This window comes from Embiotoca jacksoni, unplaced genomic scaffold (genome assembly GCF_022577435.1).
Source record: "Embiotoca jacksoni isolate LCO1_2020_lvr unplaced genomic scaffold, fEmbJac1.0.p SCAF_13, whole genome shotgun sequence".
NCBI classification, from domain to species: Eukaryota; Metazoa; Chordata; class Actinopteri; family Embiotocidae; genus Embiotoca; species Embiotoca jacksoni.
In genome coordinates, this window is record NW_027185263.1 from 9,504,303 (window position 1) to 9,522,017 (window position 17,715).

The 17,715-nt window shown below is 40.3% G+C and overlaps 2 protein-coding genes across 4 annotated transcripts in view; both read left to right on the forward strand.

Moving 5' to 3' along the window:
* The window catches only part of tiam1a (TIAM Rac1 associated GEF 1a), a 54,874-nt gene extending 41,846 nt beyond the window's left edge, over window positions 1–13,028 (forward strand). The window contains exons 18-29 of the mRNA XM_069146329.1: window positions 4,964–5,188; window positions 5,492–5,560; window positions 5,673–5,798; window positions 6,161–6,269; window positions 6,686–6,865; window positions 7,031–7,149; window positions 7,242–7,350; window positions 8,520–8,578; window positions 8,957–9,053; window positions 10,090–10,177; window positions 10,293–10,465; window positions 10,598–13,028. Of these exons, the coding sequence (XP_069002430.1) occupies window positions 4,964–5,188; window positions 5,492–5,560; window positions 5,673–5,798; window positions 6,161–6,269; window positions 6,686–6,865; window positions 7,031–7,149; window positions 7,242–7,350; window positions 8,520–8,578; window positions 8,957–9,053; window positions 10,090–10,177; window positions 10,293–10,465; window positions 10,598–11,253 (2,010 nt within the window). The 3' untranslated portion in view covers window positions 11,254–13,028. The remainder of the gene's footprint in view (window positions 1–4,963; window positions 5,189–5,491; window positions 5,561–5,672; window positions 5,799–6,160; window positions 6,270–6,685; window positions 6,866–7,030; window positions 7,150–7,241; window positions 7,351–8,519; window positions 8,579–8,956; window positions 9,054–10,089; window positions 10,178–10,292; window positions 10,466–10,597) is intronic.
* A 36-nt stretch (window positions 13,029–13,064) lies between these two features.
* The window catches only part of grik1a (glutamate receptor, ionotropic, kainate 1a), a 32,084-nt gene continuing 27,433 nt past the window's right edge, over window positions 13,065–17,715 (forward strand). For all 3 annotated transcript variants that reach the window (XM_069146332.1, XM_069146330.1, XM_069146331.1), the window contains exon 1: window positions 13,065–14,750. In XM_069146332.1, coding sequence (XP_069002433.1) covers window positions 14,669–14,750 — 82 coding nt within the window. In that variant the 5' untranslated portion in view covers window positions 13,065–14,668. The remainder of the gene's footprint in view (window positions 14,751–17,715) is intronic.

Genomic DNA, 17,715 nt, shown 5'->3' on the forward strand with positions numbered 1-17,715 from the left:
AGCCTCGATGGCCAAATCAAGAAAATGCCTTGCACCCACTTTATAACTTCGAGTTAGAGGAAGAAGAGTGCAGTCTGCAAATCAGCTGCTTCGAAGGCTAAATGTTCATGCATAGACTGGTGTCATAACACAACCATCCTTTCACTTCAGATTAAATGATTAAAGTCTCTCTCTGTACATCCCATCATTCCTCATAGGGATTTATGGATTTGCATGTTTTCCTGATTTCGAATGAAACTGAACTTGAAGACTCATCCTTCTTTCCTTTCCCCTCCCTCCTGCGCTCTCTGTTCGCTGACATAGACAAGTACCAGCCTGTTCTTTCTGAGAGACAATGTCCAAGCAGGGCTAATATATGAGTACCTTCTTTCAAAGACTAGAGACATATTTCTATTTTCTAATACTATCATACATTTCTGCATGTCAAAATTCAATACACGAGTGTATACTCCTGTCTGTGTGATGTGGTCCTGTTTGCCAAATATGTGGATATGTGTAATCTGTCTTTATCCAGGCTCTCGCTGTGCATGGTTTCAGTGGACGGATGTGAGAGCAGGTTTGTGCTTGCCTCCATGCTCCTCCCTCATGCTGTACTTCTCTCCCTCTCTGTTCTGAAGGGTGACTCGGGGATGTAGCACATTTAGAAAAAGGGTAAAGATTTTGGGAATGCATGTATTGGACTTACTAGAGAAAAAGGTATTGCTGCCGTGCCTCCTTTTATTCACTTTATGTCTAGCTCTAACTGTTGGTATCGTTTTTCCCAAGCTGCTGTTGTCTTTACATGTCAGAGTTCAGGGTTTTCTGTGTTGCATGTGTTCAGGTCCTAACAGCTAACTGATCTGAAATTAACGAACAAGGAGTTAAAAACAAACAAGGAGTTAAAAAAAAATAAGACTTGATATACATAATTAAAACCACACTTGCATTTGACTAAAAGTACCTTTCTTGAAGCTTTCGCAGCACATTTTTGACACATTTTGATCCCAGACATTTGGAAATATCAACAGATATTCATACTTGTTGGCAGAGAATCCTTAACCTTTACTTTAGATTTAACAGCTGTAAGATTATTGTCTTAACTCAGCTCTTAGATTTGCAAATACATCTGATCAATGTGTTATTCCGGCTATTATTGTATAACACTTGTTTCTCAGGGATGACAAACGTGCACCAGGTGTGGTATTGTGAGTCATGCCTGAAACTCCAGTTAGGCCTGCATGTAGAATTTACTTCAAGCTGCTTTGACCACCACAGGGGAGAATTAAGTGCATTGGGGCATCTGGCTTGTTGTCCATATGTGTAAGCACACAGAGTGAATGTTTAGGGCATTTTGAAACGGGAGAGTGAGCTACTACTGAACAAGTTAGTTTCCTTATTTATTAAGGTTGCTGGCTTTCTCAAATGTAGTGACATGAGTCTCTCTAAGCTGTGACGAGGGGGAGAAGAGATGAGAAGAGGAGAGAGAGAGAGAGAGAGAGAGAGAAAAGAGGCAGATGCCTGTTGTCTTTTCCTGTCCACAGTGTTTGGCTCTCACCACCCACTGCTTCCTCACCTCCTATTCTCTCCTCCCTCCTCTTCTTACATCTCTCATGAGGATGTGATGTTTGGTCTTATTATTTAATGTTGTCTCCTAGACCGCTGCTTCTTCTTCTCAAACACCTGGACAGCCGAGTGAGAGAGGCAACAAGGACAGAGAGCGGAAACAGGGAGATGACAGGAGAACATGCAGAGGCAGTCAGGGAGGATTGAGAAAGTGATTGGATATACGCTGTACGATAAGATGACATGTGAGCGCTGTTGGTCATTGCAATCTGTTCTATTCAATCTGTGTAATGATATAACTGTTCTGCTGTAATGGTAATTTGACCAGCAGCAGTAATTTGCACAGCAGAGTGAGAGTTGAATAGCAGGCTTCTACTGTTACACTTTTGATCAGTTTGGCTGGACAAGTTCAGCATCCATACATTCTGCACAGTCGCTCAATTCGGAACGCAAAAGCAGCCTTCCAGCGCTTAGTGGTGCGGAGGAATGAAAGCTACCTGGATTTGAAAAGTTGGACAGGAAATTAACACCTGACTTTTCGGTGGAACCTGTTTGACCCGCCAGGATGTCAGCTTTCAGGAGGAGAAGGAATTCCAAGCCCTCGACTGAATCCATCTATGATGTGTTGCAGCTGGTGAGCCGTGCATGTGTGTCAGTATGTGTGATGGCTTGTGTTGTGGATTTGATCCTACAAAGGTCAGTGATTATGTCATGGTGGTGTACCAGCAGAACTAAGCTTGTGCTTAAGTTCAATTCCCAGTGAAACAATCCATTTATATAATGTTTGTGTCTCATCACACACAGTGTTTCCATGAACCTGCAGACCTTTATCATTTAATATCATCCTGTTAATATTTCAATGGCATGGAAAAAAAAAAAAAACCTGCATCATTGTGCTGCAGATGCAGTGCTGCACAAACTATCTATTGACTGGCGTAATGAACATCATCAGATACTGCTCAGTAATGTTTGCAATTAAGAGCTGCTATTAATGATGATATCATTTGAATTTAACCCTTTAAATCAATAAACGTAATCACTGATGTAAATCATAATTTTCTGTATTATGTTTACTTATCAATTAGGTTGCCCATTTGAAAGTTAATTAGTTGAGGTGGTGCTGCATCATGCAGCCATCCTCTGTCCCCATCTCTCTGCTGTCATCTGTCTCTGCCACTGCCCCATCTGTCACTTGGCTGTCACTAATTCCTCTGGCTGTCAAGGGCAAGACCTCCCTCATGAGTGGCAAGACAGACTGTGTCATTGCTCTCTTCTTTGTGTATATTTGTGTGTGCATAGACACTGAGCCGTTATTACAGTGCAGATCAGTGTTTCCGTTTGCACAGTGATGCCTGCATCCTTTTCTGCTTCTGTTTGTAGACATGATTTTACGTCCATTTAACACATTTTGATATTAACCACAAAGTCATTAAGATTACCAGTTTCTTATTGTGTGTCAGTGAGAACATTTTGGGGAGTTTTAAATTGTCTGCAATGCAGCTACTTCGCTGGATGCCGAAAATCTTTTGTGAATGATACTAGAAAGAATTCGGTCATATGACAAGCAGTATTATTTTACTTTCATTAAAATACTTCTGCTTTATTTTGTGGTTACGAAGGTTATTTTGACTCCACTGAAAAGAATTTCAACATCAGCATCTCTGTCGAAGTGTGTGTTTGTTTTTGTATCCAACAGTGTTGCCAAACTGGTTTGAATACCACGATGGAAAATTGTGTTTGTCATTGCTGGAGCCCAGCAGGAGACAAGCCGTGGAATCGGCAAAGACAAGCCACTTTCCCAGCTGTCTGTAAATCAGTCAGTAGAAACGCACAAGCAGGTGCAGTGTTATCACAGTTAATAAACTCTTTCTCTGAACCCCCACACAAGAGGTATATCTTTGTGATACACATTTGCACAAGTACTTCTATGAAAAACACTGATGACTGCAGCGACTGAATTGGAGGCATTAATCCGATCAAACTAAGTGGTGGCTACAAATTGGATTGCCCCTTCTTTGTGTTTTATGAAGATGCAGATTTTGGCTCCCATCATCTGATCAGCTGTGCACAGAAAAATTACATCGCAGTGACTCGCTGTGTCTAGTTGTGCTACTTTGCGACAGGTTCTGTGTCTTTTGTTTGTGTTGTCGAGTCTAAATTGGGGAAATCCAAAATAATTTGTCTGCCTCATGAAACCATATTACTCTTTATTTTATGACTGACAGTTACATTTTGGATTGGAAAGAAGAAGAAATCAAGTTTTGTAGAACCCAAGAACGGCTGTGATCTTGTACAGGAGTTTCATTTAATGTGTTCGATGTGTGGGCCGAGTACGTTTATTCTCCTACAGTTCAGAGGAGATTATTTTTCGTATCTTTTCAATATACTTGTCCTTGCTGAGTAGAGACAGTAAAAAATGTCAATGTACATCTCTCTCTCGCTCCCTTTCATCTCTCGACAGAATCCTAGCAACAGCCTGCCAGGACTCGCAAACAAAACCATCAAACAACAGATTCACTGATGTTTGATGTGAGACGGTGGCATTTTCAATCACTGAAAGGAAATCATAAAGTTGTTCTGGCAGCCATTGGAAATATTAATAATTGTTTTTTTGGTACAGTAGGGAGACGTAACGCTGTATTACTCACAATACACTTCAGATTTGTCTTATCACACCCTGCCTCTCCCTTTTGATGACGCTGCCACGTCACTTTCTCATTCCTCTTCAATCTCCGGTGCACTGTTGTTCATCTTCACAGCCTTGGGACTATGAAAGAAACGGTTAGACACCGACAGAACCTCTTGATCCTTCACTGTTCATGTTCTTGTGTGGGTTGCCGGTTCCACCGTGTAATTCTTTAACAACTGTTGCACATCAGTGTGTAGGACGGTTCATCTGACTCCTTCCAGAAGTCCTTGACCTTCACTTTGCAAAGTGTTGTATTACTCATTGCTACTCATTATTGATGACCAAGGAGTGTAGGACTTTGTAGTTTTATTGGTAGCAACAATATCAACTACTATGGTATGCATCACCAGAGTGAGGCAGAGGATAGAGCCTCTTGTTTTCTTTCTTGAACTATTAAGCTTACTACCAATTTAGTCTGACAGGTCTGCTCATGCTTGGTATTTTTAAAACCAGGGATGCAGGTGGGTGTTGTCATGGCAGGTTTTTCAAGAATGTACTGTATGCATGGTTAGTGGTGCATATTTTCCAGTTTTTGTATGGATCTGTGGAAGAGCATTATCAATATTGTTGTATGCGTTTTGTATTGTACTGCTCTACACATGCCGACATCCAAGATGGGACTTTTGTGTTTTTTTTTTTTTTTTTTTTTAATTATAATATTTTTTTTTTTTTTGGACCAAAAATTGTCCATAGACTATGACATGTTCAGTCTCTTTGTCTCTCTCTGCGCAGAGCACGGACCAGGTCACTGCTTTCTGCCGCAGTCTCCATGACATGAATCCCCTGGAGTGCCCTACGTCATCCTCCTCATCGTCGTCTTCGTCATCCCTCTCCCCGAGCCCCGTGTCGGCTTTACCGCCCACAGCTGGTGCTGCGACCCAAAGACAGCTCTCCCACGCAGACAAACTGCGCAAGGTCATCAATGAATTGGTGGAGACAGAGAAGACTTACGTCAAAGTGAGTACAGGCTGTCTGGAGTGTTTCATTTGTTTAGGAAAGTAATATCACGAGTGAGTCAACCATCTTCTTGATGAGAATGCACATATAGTCTTATACCCACGACTACTCACTGAATGCTTTTTGTGTCACAGTTATGTTCATACATGTTCGAGCTGACTTCGTTCTATTGTTTTAAATCCTCAGTAATGATTCATCACCAAACAAGCTTTATATTAACAGACATCAACACACGCCCTGCTTCGTTCCTCCTTAAACATCTGATCACAGGCTGATCTTATTCATGTTCCTCATCTTTTTCAGGACCTGAGTTGCCTAATAGAGTGCTACCTGACACCTTTGCAGAAGGAAAGCTTCCTCACACAGGATGAGGTACTTTTCACCTGATCTGATCTTTATGAGCTAGAGATATACCTACTCTAACCTCAACATTAACAATACTGTTAAGGTAGCACTGACAGAATGATTGATCTGTGTGTTGTAGCTGGATGTGTTGTTCGGTAACCTTGGAGAGATGGTGGAGTTCCAGGGGGAATTTCTCCACACACTGGAGGATGGAATCAGACTGGTGCCAGAACTCGACAGACTAGAACGGGTGGAGCAATTTAAGGTGAAGGAGGGTTGATGGCTTGACCTCACTGCATCATTCAGATTTGAATCCTCCTGTAATGTTGTCTAATATTAAGATTTCTTCCACTTGGTGCTGCTGTTTAGAACTTGCTATTACTTGCTTAATTCATAATACATGACTGATGGTGTTATTGCAGATGTACAGACACGTGTTTGCCCTGATTCCTTTCGGCCTGACTCGGCAAATGATTTCTCTCCATCTGCAGAAGGCCAACCACAGTTGTGACATTTGCTGATTTAGTTGCTTTTCCAAGTATTGACACCCATTTACTTTAGCCCGACCTTGTTCAAAAGCAATGCTATTAGATTGTAATAGCATGACATTTTTGTTTGTTTCCACAGAAGGTGCTGTTCTCCTTGGGTGGGTCATTCCTGTATTATGCCGATCGCTTCAAGATCTACAGTGCCTTCTGCGCCAGCCACACCAAGGTCCCGAAGGTGCTGGCTAAAGGTAAAAACATGCACACAATCTTGCCAGGCATCAAGCATACAGCGACCACGTAAATGTTATGGTAGTTGCACAGTAATTTATTGCTGTCTTCCGTCAGTAGCATGTTATAGCTGGATGCCTCGTGTAGTAGGTGAAGCATGTTGTTTTAGTCACATGCCCTGCACTACAGAGGGTGAACTGCAGCTAGTATCAGCACATGCTTAAAACTGACAGCATGTCTGGTCACACAGTTCAGAGGCATTTCAAAGTGCAGTCTAGTTCTGTATTTACTGCCATGGTCACTAGTTATACATTTTAGCGGCCACTTGTTTAGTGGACAGCTTCTGTCTTTTAGCCGCAGGTATGTTTTCACTGCAGTACGTCTGTCTCTGTTGCCTCGCCTCTTGTAAGGAATGCTCATATTTCTGCTTCTCCAGCAAAGACCGACCCAGATTTCAAGGCTTTCCTGGCCGAGAGAAACCCCAGACAGCAGCATTCATCCACTCTGGAGTCTTACCTGATCAAACCCATCCAGAGAGTCCTGAAGTACCCGCTGCTGCTGAAAGAGCTCTACTCTCTCACTGACCCCGACAGTGAGGAGCACTACCACCTGGATGGTAAACCTGTTCACATGCACTTCTTGATGTAGCACTTTCACTCCATTGTGAAATGGTATCATGTGAAGTTTGTTTCTGACTCATGGAAACGATAATTAATGAGAATACAACAGATTTACGGTATGTATGATTTGGAGTTCTTCATGATGAATCACTGTCTTTCAGTTGCAATGAAGGCCATGAACAAAGTCGCGAGTCACATAAATGAGATGCAGAAGCTTCATGAAGAGTACGGAGCTGTTTTTGACCAGCTCATCAATGAACAGACTGCAGATAAAAAAGAGGTAAAACACACTGCATTTGAGGTTATCCTTCTTGGAGTCAAATAAATTATGCAATTGATATCTTGTATGTTTTTTACTTCCATTTATCTCAGGTGGCTGACCTCTCAATGGGAGATCTTCTGCTACATTCGACTGTGATGTGGATCAACCCTCCAGCCTCTTTGGTCAAAAGCAAAAAGGACCCCGATTTAGCTGCTTTTGGTAAGGGTTAATGTGGATGTTGGATTACATTGTGGATGGGCTTTTTTTTAATTTAGACATTTCTTCTTGGTTTCAACCTGTCTACACAGGAGTACAGAGGGCTTTTACATAATTATAGCTAGAGTAGAAATACTATTCATATATTTCTGAGCTGAGATTTTCATTCAGAAGAGTGTTCTCAAGTAAAGCAGTTTTTAGATCCATAGCTATAGCCAAAATTCAAAAAGAAATTAAATTCTACATCCTTATATATTATAACACTAAATACTATTATATCATAATGATATGCTTGAAACCTGACTTAAGCTTCATAAAGGTAGAATTTTTTTTACATTGCTTCTGGGTTTGGTTGCATTGCAGCTGATAAACTATACATTTAGAGTTATGATTTAAATGTAATTTTCAGGATAAATCTGTCATTTTGAATATTTGAAAAATAGGTGATGACATTCCTTTTTGTATCTTAGTGTACAGAGCTAGTCTAAACATAACTTTAAAAATCCTGTTGCCACATCCTTGCAGAAGTTTCAACATATATAGTTAAAACATTTTTTTAAACAATTTAAAAGCAATTCTACCATATATTTTAATGGTCTCAGCCCTCAAGAATCACTGCATACTGTATATGAGAGTATCTTCACAGTTGCAGGTGCATGGCACTTTACTGTACAACACTGCCAGGCTTACTGTGTTGCTGGGTGCTATCTTGGGTGGTGAGGAAATAGACCTGGTGCAGACTACACCAGGGAACTTTACATTATTTTTTTACTTTTCTTGTGTCTAGAATATAAATGGGATGACATGCAATTCTCACACACCAAGAAGTGCCCAGAAGTATTTCGAATTTCACTCAGCTCAGACACCTCAGGCATTAAATATTGCATCCTCAGAGCACATGGGCTCTTTGGAAAGGTGGGAAAAAGTGGTTGCTTTGAGCATGTGATGTCGTGACTTTGGTCCATTTTCAGCTATTATTCTATGGATATTGTTTGTCATCAGTTTGGGACTTTTTCCTTAAAAGCTGTGACTAAAAGTGTCCATTGACAACCTGCATCAAGCTGTCACTGAAGTAGATTTGGTAATGAAACGTCCTTTGATGTATGAATGTATGCAGGCTTTCTTAATGGTTTCCTTTATTTCCTTTTCATCCCTCCCTTGCCCTCATTCAGTGTTCAAAACGGCAGTTGTATTTGTGTACAAAGACTGCTCCAAGCACAGGAAAAAAATTGTAAGTACTCCTTTTTTCCCTCATTTTCTGTTGATTAATTCCAGTTTGAGACTGACAATGGTGGAGGATGTACTTTGCAGAATGGTGCTCTGTTTCCGCTGAAGTGCTTTTATACAAATTGTTTAGTTTTGGATGGCACATTGAGACCACAAAGAAATTAAGGTTAATGTCTTTTATCTTGGGACAGTAGACTGGGATATCAAATGAGGACAGTTATTGGCTATTGAACAGATGGAGGAGATTTTTATTATCCACATTCAGACTGTTCCTCCTGTGCAGTACAGTATGTGGTTATCTGTCACTGCACACTTGTGCTCTCTGCTGTCATGTTGATGCATTACACTTGCACTCGATACCCAACCACTCTCTCTCTTTCAGGGTGGATCTCATCGTGCGTCTGTGAACGATGACAAAGATCCTTTCCGTTTCCGCCACATGATCGCAACAGACTCTCTACAAGTTCGTGCCCTTGCAAGTAGGTCTATTTAATTACAGTAAAATGCAGCAAATGTATTTTTCAGTCTTTTCCTCCAGGTACCATTAGCACTTTGAGGACTGATTTATTTTCTTGGAAAAGCCATTCGAATTACCGCAATACTTACTGGTCGCCCAGCTATTAGTCATTATCACAGCTGGACTACATGCCAAACTCAGGTCTTGAATAAACATGGTTGGCTCACTTTTTTTTTTTAATCCGTTTAAGCACAATTACTATAACAAGCACATAAATGTAAGGTAATATAACATATATTAGAATAGATAACCCTTTCAATTAAATTCCATCAAAAAACATTATTTATCTGGTCGTTAGTTGAAAATGTGATGAAGAACTGAAACCGCATATTTACTTTAATTTGTCTCACTAGGGAAGCAGACAATTGATGTTGTCAGTCATCCAGATGTCTCCATATTCAAAGCCTGTTCAATGGGGAAACTTGTGAAGGGATTTTAGATTTGCGCATGTGCAACAGATTATGCTGAATGCATACATAATTTATGAAGATATCACTTTGTAAGAATATGTTTGAACTATATCCTCACAAATTGGACTTTTGTAGGGAAATCTTGCCTAGGCTGACATTTTTACAGTCAATTTTAACATCACTTAAAAGTACACATACTGTAAACCATAACCACATTTTTTGATAGGAATTAATGTGTACATTTTTATACCGAGGTCATGGAAAAGATCATTTGCATGCTTGAGTCTGTCTCCCAAAACCACCAAGGTTGTTTCTGATGAATCAATACTTTCTGACAGTAGCTTCAAATGCTTACGAGTCCTGCTTTTGTCTCTTACAGAAAATAAATTATAACCTTTTATGAACAACAAATAAATATACATTAGTAGGTCTGCTTGAAGTATTTTTCACATCCAGTCTCTCCTCTAACAATCCCTGTTTATCTACCAAATGGCCTGTTGTTAAAGGAATAGAAATTGATGATGTAAATTGACTGAACATTTTGAATGAGGATCGTGTCTTTTTTTCCTGCTCTTCTCTTCCTCTCAGACTCTGAGGGCACAGCAGTATGTGAAATCGTCCACACAAGGTCTGAATCTGAAGGAAGACCAGAGAGAACCTTCCAGTTGTGCTGCAGGTATTTTCTTTTTTCAAAATCTGTACACGTGTTCAAAACATAGGTTACTGAACAACATCAAACAAAAGATCCTTCTCTAGTGATTTTTATTTTGTGTTCTTTGCCTGATTTTCAGTTCTCCAGATAGTAAGAAGGACTTCCTGAAAGCAGTTCACTCTATCCTTAGAGAGAAGCAGCGCCGGCAGCTTCTTAAGACAGAGTCTCTGCCACCCAACCAGCAGTATGTTCCGTTTGGTGGCAAACGCCTGTGTGCCCTCAAAGGGGCGAGGCCTGCCATGAACAGAACAGGTGAACAGAATCCTCAACATGCAATGGAACCGACATGTAACTTGGCAGAAATGCTGTTTGCGCACATGATATTAACAAAATAAAATGATATCTTTCTTCAATCTTTTTTTTTTTCTGTCTGTTTAACATCAGCTCCTTCTCGAACGCTGGCCCGCAGGAAGCTAGTGAGGAACCGCATCACCATTGACACCGACCTGATTTTCCATGGCAACAACAACAATAGCAATGATGCCAGCTCTTCTTACCCTTCCTCCAACTCGGTACTCTTCCAGGATACCCCCCTCCAGTCCCACAAACCTCAAGGAGAAGACACGGACCGTTGGGTGGAAGAGCAGTTTAACCTGGGCTGCTATGAAGACCAGTCTGAGGGCATCGACGTGGGCCAGGTGAAGGAGACTGACATTTTGAGCGACGACGATGAGTATTGCCAGTCTGTCCGGGCTGCGTCGGCAGAACTGGACTCCTTGGAGGGGGAGATGGAAGGACTGGACCTACAGGGCAAAGAGATGAGGAGCCACAGCCTGAATGGACGAGTGGAGACGAGACGCGAGATCATGCAGACTGCGACGCAGGAGGAGGAAGTTGATCGAATAAAGCACGGCGATGATTCGGGCTCGGTAGACCCCTTCACATCCTGTGGTGTCTCTCTGTCCCGCTGTGCAACCCCGACTCTAAAGCTTGCACCCTTGAAGCAGTGTGCTGTGGAGGGCGCCACAAACAAGGACCACGATGTCATCTGGGTGCGGCGGGATGACTTTGCTAACGGGTGCAACAGTGACGTCTTCTGATTAAAGAGTAATAGAAGATTAAGAAAGGAGACAAATGGTGGTTTCTTCCACTTTTTACAAAAAGTAGGAGTGCAAGGAAAGGTGGAAGAAATTGGATACAAGCTTTAAATATGTAGAATTTGGAGAACGTGTATAGAAGATTTACCCTCAACCAGTCCTCCCTGTTTCACTACACAATCCTCTTCTTCCACCTCACCTGCATCCTCCCCTCTTCTGACAATCCCAAAGTACCGAAACACCCAGTGAGTAAAGTAAAGTGTTCTCGGCTTCATATGAGGTATTTCTTGTGACTGAGAGAGGCTCATACAAAGCTGCTTCAAAGTGAACCAGACAGAATCCACAGTCCTCACCGTGTTGGACATGCACCCAGGCATTACACACACCCATGAAATTGTATGTGAACATATGAACAAGACGACACGGCATGTAAACGCAAGTAAACAAGCAAGCAAGCAAGTGTGTGTGTGTGCGCGTATATGCTGTATACTGTAAGTGTATATAGTGCACAGAGGCAAGGCAGCTACTGTACCATGCACACATTGTACTGAAGAGACGTTGTCACTGATCTGTGACCTGGCAAAAATGTCTATTTTTCAACACAGGAATGTGGGTGTTATATTTTTCTGACTCGGAAACTGTTTGTATTTTAACACTCAAGGGCTGTGTGTTACTGAACTTCTCTTCAGGGGCTTTTGGCTTAACGACTGCTGTGTAAAAGATGGTGAGATCCAACTAGCTTTATTGTGCTTTTTATCGTTTTAACTTAATATCAGCGGCACATTGGTGTATAGTCAGGAGTACGACAGAGTGCCGTTATTATCTTGTATAAAAATGCTTTTAAGATCACTTTTTCTCCTCTCATATCCCTTTTAAAGATAATTTTGACAGCCGATAGTCTACCTACTGTTTATTTAATCATTGCCTTTTTTTAAATGTTTACATCTAATTCAGCTGTCCAGTGTTACAAACTACCTTTTGTCTGTTTGGTGCCAGAAATGGGCTTCAGAAAGCCACCACTTATGCCCATCTCATGATTATTCAGTCTTTAATTTTGTTGCCCAAATAAAATGTCATTTTATTTTGATAACCGATGGATATCATCAAGATCATTAATATCCTGGACACTCTCTTGCCCCGGAGGCCATGCTCTCCTCAGGTCCATGATTAATATCATAATAGTTCCTAAATCCTGTTTACTTGAATTATCCTTTTGTTTTGTTTGAAAGGAGCCATGTTAGTGACTGGACTGTAATGTCAAGGAGAGGACTAATCATGCAGCTGAACTGTCATCTTCTACCGGATTCAGATATGTTAAGCAATGACATTTTACATCACTCCTTCTTTCCACTTCACCACCCTGTATTTCTTCCTCTATCCACCAGGCTGTGCTGTTTCACTGTCATCACAACAACTTGCTGATTTATATGCTCAACAAAGTCGTGCGCACCTAATGGATGTATTGAACATGCACTTAATACCCAGCTGTGAGAGGGTGGATATCTGCAAGCTACTCTGATTCAGAGTGAGAGGAGAGTGGATGGGAATAACACACTTTGGATGTTTTTATTATTGTTGTTTTTTTATTATGATGCCGGTTTGTATGATTTTAGCTCACTGGGTCACAATGGGACTTCAGACTGTGAGGTACAATCACCTAGCCTTGGAGGCAAATCCTGAGAACCCCTTTGACTCCTCCCTTTGTACTTTTAAAACTGTGTCCGTACATAAAACTGTGGAGCATTATCATTTTTGTTCAAATAAATTTTCTAAATTTATTTTTGTGTGGAAGTTCAAATTCTTCATTTTAGTTTAAAAAAAAAAAATAGAAATAAATTTTCATTATTAGTTTCAAAAAGCTGAAAAGTGAAAAGATAAAGGGTGAGGAAGTGGGGCACAAAGAACCTACATACAATACTATCAGTTTTAAATATATTCTTTAATTTCTGATGCTCTATCAGACATTTACATGAATGGTATTTAACAGGAGCTCCAGGGCGACAACTCAGTATTCATATCAGGCAAGATTGTTGCCCAAATCCTCCGTCTAGAGAGGTGGGTGGCCATTTTCTCATTTAATTAAGTTTGTCTATAGGCTGTTTGTCAGACGTCCAGGTTGGATTGGCAGGTTTCCTCAGATCACTTGGCTTCCAGCTTTGAGAGAGTTCACAAACATTGTAATAAAAAAAATTAAAATGTCACTTCTGATGTGATGTGGATTTTGCTTGAGGAGAACAGAGTCTTCAAAGTGTTTATCTTTTTTTAAATGCCACAATTCCGAGTTAACAGACCACAGGAAGTTTTGAATGCAGTGGTGAATAGATGACTTAAACAATAATTCTCCAATAACAAATGATGGATGAAATAGTGAGTCAGTCAGGTCTTAATGAGGAATCTTAGAGCACATCCAATATAAAGCACATTCATTATTCACACACACAAATGTGTTATTTGACCTTCCTTTACGAGTGATGTGACAGGATGGGAAAACGTCCAGTAATGGAGTTGGATAAAAATAAAATCCTTGCTTGTCTGTAGTTAGAGATAATCTGGCATCTGCCCTCTAACCTGAAGATTATTCTCCACTCATCAGGACCGGTGGAGAGAACCACTGCCAATCCATCTGCTCCTTAATCCACACCAACTGTAGCCAAATTTGCTAGAGATAACCAGAATTAGAGCAGAAGTACCTTCAGTATAAAGGCTGGTCCATCATGTTTGACAAAACAGGGTGCTGTTATTTAGAGAAATAATAACAAAGATTATCCCACTTGATTTAATACATTTCCAAATAGGTAACTTTAAATTTCTTGTCTAAGTGAAGTGAAAAAAATAAATAATAGTATTTGAATACGTATGGAGAGTCTTTAAGCCCAGTAGCCAGCCTTTATGTCATGTGAGCCTATATCGGTCACAAACACCCATCTTCGGACGGTAGAAATATAAATCCAGACAAAATTTTACGTCCTGAACAAGCTATTTGTCACAATACCTGAACTCCTGGATGAAGACCGTTATTCATTATGCATTTTATTTTGAAAATACATACCGGAAGACAACTTTATTTTGATGAGTTTGATATCGACTCTCGCGCTCTCACTCCCTCCAGCCTCTGCTGCCTCGGAGGCGCACAGACTAGTGAACGTGTTTACTCTGGCTCACTGTGTTTCTGCAGCCAGTTTGTTTTCGGAAGATGTGACTTCGATTGACTTTGTGCAGGAAAGTTGGATCCATGTGACTTGTGGCCATCATTTCTGGTTTATTTTGCGCAACGGAGGAATGCAGAGTGGAGGGATCGAATTGGGAGTAAAACTTGGGTTGCGCGCTGGCATGGCACTTGAGTTGTGTCCGCGCTTGGACAGAGGCTGATTCTTTCTGTCATGGTCTCAATATTAGCGCCGAGTTCGCCTGGAGCACTATGGAGGAAAGGAAGAGACTTTTCTGCTATATTCTCATGGCGGCGCAGCTCTGTCTTAGCTCAGCACAAGTCCTCAGAATCGGTAAGCGCAACAGCTGTTTACGCACGATGGTATCGGCGTTTTCCTGCATATATGGGTTGAGTGGACAGAACCAGGAGTATAGTTTAAATGTGAGTTGTCCCTATTAACATAGGTGTGTAATAAATATATCCTTTTCCTGGACTCTGTGGTAAGTACAGTTAGTTTTATGACCTTAAGTTTGAGAGTTTTTTAATTTCCCCTCATACCTTTGTATTCTGTGAATGTGATGGATTGTGCCTATTATCTAACGCTGTCAGCAAGGTTTTGTTTGTACAGAAAAATAATAAAGATAAAATGTACCTTGACAACTTCATTCATGTAGTTTAGGAGTTACATTTTTCCATCCGTTAGCCCTTTTAACCCACAGATTCAGAGTGATGGGTTCTCAATACTAGTTAAAATAGTCAGAAATGACTCCAAAAATCTAAGTTAAATGTTCCTTGTGAGCTAAAACTCTCATATTTATTCATCACCTTCAGCAGAGACAATCATGCTTGTAATGATGTTAAAATGTCCTGAAAAATGCTGGTGATAGAAGGAGGTTTTTTTGTAATGGTAAACACTACAATTTCTATCCAAATCATCTTTTAAACTTTCAGCATATTTTGCAAGCATACTTATTGCTATACACAAACAGCTACAAGTAATAAATTATTGATTCTTCCCTGTATACTCCTCTGCCTACCACACACTCCTGTTGAGGGCATTTTAATTCAAAATATATCTCCCAATCATCCTCAATCCTGGTGTCATTGGCCTGGTGCAGGTAAGAGAAGTCAGAGAGCTACACCTAGATTTGATTAGACACGAGGATGCTGGTGAGCACCAAGGGCTATGTTCATTATCCGAACGTCTCACTCAGGCTTTGAATCAGACCAGAGTCAAACTGTAATATGTGGATCTAATTGACTGAATAAATTGGGAATTGGTGTCACGGTCACCTGTTCTTGGAAAGGTAAGGAGTAGGCTGCAGTAGGTCCGCATACAGTTCTGGTCCTGAATTGGATAAGCAACACCTTATACTTTTGGGAATAGATACATTTCAAAATGTGAAACACATTTTTATGTTAGAAGATTTTGCATTTGAAGTTTTCCAATATTGTTCCTAACAATATGCAGTATGTGATGAGAATTATAAAATGTGATAATGCTTTATTTGTAAAAAAAAAAAAATCCTGCAATTATTAACAGTTAAAGAACTTTTGAACATTGAATGTTGAATTTCTTTTCTAAAAGGTCAATTGCCCACTTACATATTTGTAAAAAAAACAAAACATTTACTCTTTCTCATTCAGAATCCAAAATCTATGAAAATATTGTTTATTTACCATGTTTAAGTGCTGAATATGAGATTTCCCTTATACTTCACTGAAAAGACCATTCTCACATGGACTCTGATGCTCCAAATTTCCACATCACACTTGTGTAAATTGCAGACTAGTTGTGATGCCACAAAATCCTGTTTGTACAGTCAATTTAATTTTAAAGTGAGCGCGTCAAGACTTTCCCCCCTTTCAGTAGATGAAAGTGAAAACAGCCTTTCTTGCGTCAAATGCTGCAATACTGTACATCAGTCTACAAAGTAACAGGTCACATGTACGAGTTGAAACAATAAATAAAACACATTTTTGAGTGAAGGGGTGGCTTTAAAGAGCTTGCTAAACGCACAAAAAGGTTACATCAGAGGACATACACCAGCCAAATAGATTACAACTTGTCCACCCCAGAGATTTTAATGTAAGCCCTCATGTGATTTCGCCTACTACTGATTCAAAAAGTGTTATTATTCTTACTGTTGTGGTAATACATGCTGTTCAAAACAGCTTACACGCGAGAGCTCAAATGATACTGATTTTCCTCAGGCTGATTCTGACCGAGGATATTTAGTCTATAAGTGCATAAAATATAGTTCACCCGAAATGTGACTAGGATATGTGTGATTGACTTTTAAACTTTTAAACATCTCTGAAGTCAGTGCTCTTTGGTTTATGATCTGGACTTTAGCTCTGGGTCCCACATTAATATTCAGGACCATCCAAGACCATTACGTTCAGCTTCGGTAGATCACACAGACCCCTTGAACAACACAAGCCTGGAAACTCACAACTCCAAAATATTTACGTACATAGACATTATCAGTGTGTGTGTGCATGCGTGTGTGTGCATGCGTGTGTGCGTGCGAGCGAGCGAGTGAGTGAGTGAGTGAAAGAGTGAAAGAAATCCTAGAACTGCAAAGTTTGGCTTCAGGTGTTCCTTTCTGTTAAATCAATTTGCTTAACTTAAGCTGGAGCTGTAACGTACATTTATGAAAGGATACTTGCTTAATTTTATTCATTAGTTCCTTTTTCTCCAATAAATTAGATGAGCTATTAGGAAAATGAAACTCTCCTTAGCCAAGTTTTGGAAAGTTAGCCTCTCTTTCGTCAAAGATGTATACAGAGCTATATTGTGGAATTGGTTGCTTCAGTTGTGTGATCGTTTGTCATGCTGGCAGACACCCAGGACTTTTAACTGGGAGAAAGAAGATGGAGGTGAAGTCGGTCATGGAATGACATGACTAACATTATTTATTTGTATTGTATTGATCCTCTGCTCTCATGAGACGCTTCTTGCGATGTGTAGATTGAGTTCATTGAGTGAAACACAGTCACTTCTATCCACTCCCCAACCTGAAAGGAAGCACTGCTTGGCATGATTGCAAAGGTAATGCTTTCATTTTATGAAACAACTGCCAAAAATGGAAAACTAGAACTAATAATTTCATCCTTTTTTGCTGTCAGTTTAGAAGGTGATGCAAAAAAAGAGCTTACTTCATGGATAGTAATGTGCTATAAATGTGACAAAATGCTACAATGGAGACAAAGCATCGTATGATCTTTGCTTTCTGAATTAGCATTGCCATTGATTTCTGGAAAATATGTTGTGATCACAACTCAAGTACAAACAGAGAGGCTCCTTGTACACG